Source organism: Trichechus manatus, unplaced genomic scaffold (genome assembly GCF_000243295.1).
Source record: "Trichechus manatus latirostris isolate Lorelei unplaced genomic scaffold, TriManLat1.0 scaffold00178, whole genome shotgun sequence".
NCBI lineage: Eukaryota > Metazoa > Chordata > Mammalia > Sirenia > Trichechidae > Trichechus > Trichechus manatus.
Genome location: NW_004444114.1, coordinates 2037017 through 2043226, shown reverse-complemented (window position 1 = coordinate 2043226; position 6210 = coordinate 2037017). Strand labels below are relative to the sequence as shown.

The following is a 6210-nucleotide window of genomic DNA, read 5'->3' as shown; positions in this document are numbered from 1 at the left end:
CAGTATTCCAAAAGTGAAGGCACCATATCCACACCCCAATACTCTGCCCCCCAGCCCCCCCGAGTTTGCTACTGTTACTTGATCTTCTGCTCCACAAATTCAGTGTCAGTCACTAGGTCCTGTAAAGGGTAATGTTAATTGCTCAGGTCCTTTCTTCCGATTCCTCTCATTTGGTCGCTTGTTCTCATTACTCTATCATCATCCCAGTTGAACCCCACATTCTCTCTTGTTGTTATTAGGTGCTGTCTAGTTGGTTCTGACTCATAGTGACCTTATGAACAATAGAATGAAACACTGCCCAGTGCTGCGTCATTCTCACAATTGTTGTTGTGCTTGAGCCCAGCCTTGCAGCCACTATGTCAATCCATCTTACTGAGGATCTTCTCTTTTGATGACACTCTATTTTACCAAGCATGATGTCCTTCTCCAGAGACTGGTCCCTCGTAATAACATCTCCATAGTACATGAGATTAAGTCTTGTCATTCTTGCTTCTAACGAGCATTCTGGCTGTACTTCTTCCAAAACACGTTTGTTCATTCTTCTGGTCCATGGTATGTTCAATATTCTTTGCCAACACCACAATTCAAAGGCATCAATTCTTCACTGGTATTCCTTACTCACTGTCGAGCTTTCGCATGCATATGAGGCGACTGAAAATACCATGGCTTGGATCAGGCTATCTTTCCAGTGAAGTCAGATTAATATTTCTCAAGTATATCTCCAATTATGTTTCTCTCCTGTTTAAATCCCTCCAGTGACTCTCCATTAACCCAATAAACTCAATCTCAATTCCTCTCTTGGTCAGTCAAGGTCCATCAGGATAAGATTCCTATCTTTCATTCTAGCTTAATGAAAATAATATGCCTGCATAAAGCCTGTATTTACTGTTCCTGTCTGTGTTTCCTCACGCTGTTCCCTTCACCTAGAAATGTGCTTTTTCCCTCCTGTTATTGCTAGTCAAAATCCTACCTTCCTTTAAGGCCAATTTCAAATGTTAGCTTCTTTTCAGATTTCTTCAAAATAACAGGCATCTCCCTCTCCTGAACTCCCACAGAACTCTGCATCTTATCTGTGTCATTTATTACACTCTGACTTGCATCACAGTTCCTGGCATACTTCTTTGATTCCTCCTTCTAGATCGTAAGTTCTTCAAAGGCACTTATTATATCCCTTAAAGCTTCAAATGGGATAAAATGAACGGCAATAATAGCAACAGGAATTAAGCCCATTTATTCTGCAAAGCAGCATCCTGTTGTCAAATGAGAACTCTCTCTCTCTCACAGCCCTCATAAAAAGAATAGGAAAGCATATAAATGAAGTAGCACACAAGAGGAACATACAGTTTGAGGAATTATGCCAATTCCTTTTACAGGAAGAATACAGCTGATATAAACATGGAAGCAGATTATTTACCATCCACCAGTCTCCTTGCCAAATCCTTCCACTTCTTCTAAATTTTTCATTAAGAGAAATCAAGGAAGGTAAACAAAATTAGCCCTTGGGAGGAACCAGCCTAAAGAAAACAGCTCATATATCAGCATGGCCTAAGAGAATGTCTAATTTTTAAAAAATCTGCATCTTGCAGGGCCAAACACGTGTATTCACATGCCTGGAGGAGCGCACACACATCTCCCCTGTGTGTGCCGCAGCCACTCCAAACCATCGCTTCAAGGTGAATGTGAAGACGGTGGGTCAGGTGGCAGCCACTTACCTTCATGGCATCCTGGGTGTCATCCAGACAGTAGACTCGGACGGTGTACTCCAGAGAGGAGCAGCAGAGCGGCCCGAAAATGGCGAGCTTCAGGCGCTTTGCGGCCGCTTTGGTGGTGGACTGCCCGACCAGGGCGTATGTGCTGAGGTTCTCGGTGAGGATGTGGCAGGCTTCTAAGTCCAGCTGAATGTAGCAAGGGGTAGTGAAGTTTTCCTCTCCGACCACCACCACATCCTGAGGAACAAGAGGGAAGGATCGGTGGCAAAGCCGGCAGGACGCACGCTGGCCCAGTGGATGGTGTATGCAGAGAAGCCTCAGCAGCCGGGGCTCTGATGGACGCTATGTAAGGCTGAGCGAACTAAACTGAAATGTAAACCGTGTATTTTACTTTTTCCAGGGAATAGGGTAGGACATTTTCTCCTGCGTTTTGATTATTCTTTTTCCTGTTCTTTTTTTTTTTTCTCCAACAGGCTTTATTATACTCATTTCCTTTCTGGAGCACGGGGATGGTGCAAGCAGTTAATGTGCCAGCCGAAAGGCTGGAGGCTGGAGTCCACCAGAGTCACCTCAGAAGAAAGGCCTGGGGATCTACTTCCAAATAATCAAAAACTATAGAGCACACTTCTACTCTGACATGTATGGGGTAGCCATGAGTTGGAATAGACTTGGCGGTAATGGGTTTAGTTTTTATTTCTTTTATTAGTCCTTATTTCCCTGAATTTACTTTATATTCCTAATATTCTTATTTAGACAGCCTTTATTTAGCATTTTTGATCTTCTCAGAATCTACATTACTGGAATCTACATAAAAGTTTTTTGAAAGTTCATAAATAATCCCTTTAATTTCATTGTACTTGAGTTTATCATCTGTTTCCGAGAATTTAATGTTTTAGTCTCTAAATTTCTTATTTACTCCAAAAGTGCTGTTTTATTACAATATCATTGTAACATAGTAGTCTTCCCCTTAAAAGCCTAGATACTTAAAAAGAGAAATTAAGAAATTATGAAATACCATTTCCTGTTCTCCCAAAATTCACCTGCCAATTACTTCCCAAAGCAACACACTGCTTTTCCTAAATAATCTTGGCTTGTTGGAGTCTAAGGAGAGCAAGATATGCCAAGCCCAGTGCCTTTAAGACAATTTTCTCTTATTTTTCATGTAAGCTACTTAAAATTCTACCCTTTCAGAATTTGAAAATATTTAGCAAAAAATAAAAATAAATGGGGGTGATGATTTTTGTAACAATAGTTACCAATTCAACCAGGCTTTCATGTGTCCAAATGTCTCAGGCCACAGAAGAAATTATCTGAAAGATCAAGCATAGGATCCATAAACCAAGGATCAAAATTCCAGTGCCTCCTGGGGCAGCCAGGTGACAGACATGTATGAAGCAGGTAGGACAGAAGGCAATACGGAGTGGTGGAGACTCTGGTGAAACAGCCTATCTAAAGAGTTTAGTCTCCTCTTGGTTTCAGCCCACTGCATAATTATGCAGAAATGCCGGCTAGATGTATATAGATCCTTGAATTTTTCAAGAGAAGCTGGAAGTTCAGATTTTTATGAGAAATCTTCCAACTTTTCATGAATTCAAATATAAAAGAAAATTTCATGCAGGCAAGAGAAATAAAACACATGTGTGGGCATGATTTAGCTTCTGCTTTAGGCTATTTGATCTCTGTAGGGGCAGGTACTATGTTTGTTTTGTTTCCCATTGAATCCCAGAACTTAGCACAGGGCCTATATCATAGTGAATGTCCAATAACCATTGGTCAAAAAATGAATGAATGTCTCATAATAAGTTAAGTCCCCAGGGCTGGACAAAGATATGAAAGAAGTAGCCCCCTCAGGTATTGTTTATTAGTGAAATCTTGTAATGTCATCTGAGGTTATAATAAGAGCTGTGTTTTAACAGCATCAGTGAAATCATTTCATCAACCAACCCTATACCTGAAAAGGATGCTCAAACTGAAAAGGATAAAAAGAAAAAAGAAGCCGGGTGCTGCCAGGTTTATTTCATCCCCAAAGAACACCTGGAAAGAAGCTGCTTTGTCATAAAACCAGCAAGACAAAGGCAACATCTCGGTTATCAACTTGTAAGTGAATGTTGCAGAAAGGCTTCCAGAAGGTGTGGCCATGAATAAAGATGCCTCATTCCTCTGTCACTTGCAAGTATAAGGGTGTTTTCATAAAGATTGTCCTCTTCTCTTTTCTCTTAATTTATTATTATTATTGTGTTGTTGTTATTGTTGGTCAAACCCAGAAATGGATAGGATATTAGAGAGAATCAGCAAACAATTTAGAATCAAATGAGATGAAGACTTTGGGATGTTTTCCAAATAAACCACTTAAAGTGCAAATGAAATTAAAGTTAGATCTGGTTAAGTCTGGCCTAACTCAACGTGAAGTGCATCCCTTGACTCCAATTCTGGACTTTTGGTCCTCTGGGAAGGGTAGAACATGTCCATAGAAAGGAAGTTCCAGGTAATCCCAGGAATGCCCTACTATTCTTCTAACTCTAGCATTATGTTTCCCAAAATATTACGGATTTGAATCTTCATGTATATTTTTATAAAAATGTCTTTCTTAAAATAAAAATACCATAAATAATCATAAAGGATATACTATTATATAGAATGGATGCTTCTTTTTGTAATGATAACATAAAAATATATGTTTAGTTTTTAGAACTATTTGATTTTTTTAAATAAACATACTCCTGAAATATGCCTTCCTGAGAATAATCCAAAATGTAGTTTTCAATTTGGCTATTTCCTATTTGAACAATACCAAACCAAAACAAACCCACTGCTGTTGAGTCGATTCTGACTCATAGCGTCCCTCTATTGTTCATTCAAGGGATAATAAAGAAAATATACAAGTATTTTTTATTTCATTTTAAGGTATAGGGCATAAAATCTTCATGGTAAATGTAACAAATCCTTTTGCATTTAATTAACTTTAGGTGCTAAGTGAAGGGTTCTGGTGTAAGGAACAGGACCTGTTTAAGGCATTATCTTTAAGAAGTTATGATGGTAAAAGACAGGGAGAGCCAAGATGCTACAAGTTTTCTTCATTCTAGTGGACCTGAAGAGATACACCCCTTCTGTTTGCTACGTTACGATTAGAAGAATTTTATCCTATGCACTTATCTGCAAGTAAGTGCCTAACATATTCAGAACCAGATGCAACATTTCTCTACCTGCAATTTTTAATAAACATATGTTTATATATGTTTCCCTTCCCAAGATATAGTATGTATATTTTAAAAAAGATTTGTCCAAGACTCTTCCATGTACCGTGTGTGTGTATATGTGTGTCTGTGTGTGTGTGTATGCGTCTATCAAGCATTCAGGAATTAGTCTCTCTCTCAAATGGGAGCTAAAATTCAATACATTTTTGCATAAAAAATAAAAGGCTTTCCATAATTGCTTACACTTGTCTGTACGGATTGTTCCTGCGTTTCATCTTTATCCCAACAGAAACTCACCTCCCACTGTCCCTGTGCTGCCTGGTTCTTGAGCTGGATCTTCCAGTCCTCGGTATTGGGATCTGCACAGTGATGCATGGTAAGAATGACAGGACGGGTCAGCAGGGCTCCTGGGGGCCCACAGCTCACCACAGGGGTCAAGAGTGTCTGACTGTCTTCCGTGGGTGGCCTGGCGGGAGAGCAGAGAAGCATCAGTGACATTTCCATAGCAGTTATCCACTTAGTGGGATTTTAGGTCCAAAGTTGTCCAAACAGTTCAAATGGTTTTCTTTGGAGATTTTTCTTTTTTGGAGAAGGATGAAGCAGAATTAGACAGGAAGACATACTCTTTACCAAGACTTTGATTTTGCAAGACCAGAGGCCTTTATGGTAACGACGAGTATGCCAGCATCGCTTTGGTCCCTTACCTCAGACACAGGTCTGCCTTTGGTAGTGTCCCCTGAATTCATGTACAACAGATGCTTTCAGGATGGAATGAGACAGAATAGAGTCCTTGTGGGTTATATAACCACCTTTTCTGATAATACCTGCCATTGTTCTCACAAGCTTTTAAATATTTTCAAGTTTCTAGGACCTAACTGACAAATACTTAAAAAACAAACAAACAAACAAACAAACAAAAAAAACACTTCAGAATGAGGACACCCTAGAGCTAAACTTCTTCCAAATGACTTTAAGGAATACTTTAGACTACTACAGCAGATTCATTCGTTTAAATCTGACCGGACTTGTATTTCTATAGCAATTTAAAATGAGTGCTCTCTCACTTGGCCACTTCATGCCAGAAAATCTCGATGGAAAGAATCTCAAAAATTCAAAGTCTTTATTTTCACTTGTTCCAACATCAAAGTTGCCTTTAATTCTTTTCCTAACAGGATTGTAATCAACAAACACATTATTGTTGTTGTTGTTAGGTGCCATGGAGACAGTTCCAACTAATAGTGACCTTACGTACAACAGAATAAAACACTGCCCGGTCCTGTGCCATCCTCAAAAATTGTTGTTATGCG

General features: G+C 39.4%; 1 protein-coding gene across 2 annotated transcripts in view; it reads right to left on the bottom strand.

Annotated features, from left to right (window-relative positions):
- The window catches only part of UNC5C (unc-5 netrin receptor C), a 437515-nt gene that overhangs the window by 32152 nt on the left and 399153 nt on the right, over positions 1-6210 (bottom strand). For both annotated transcript variants that reach the window (XM_004387005.1, XM_012558632.2), the window contains 2 exons: positions 5201-5369; positions 1713-1946 (listed from right to left, as the gene is read on the bottom strand). In XM_004387005.1, the coding sequence (XP_004387062.1) occupies positions 1713-1946; positions 5201-5369 (403 nt within the window). The remainder of the gene's footprint in view (positions 1-1712; positions 1947-5200; positions 5370-6210) is intronic.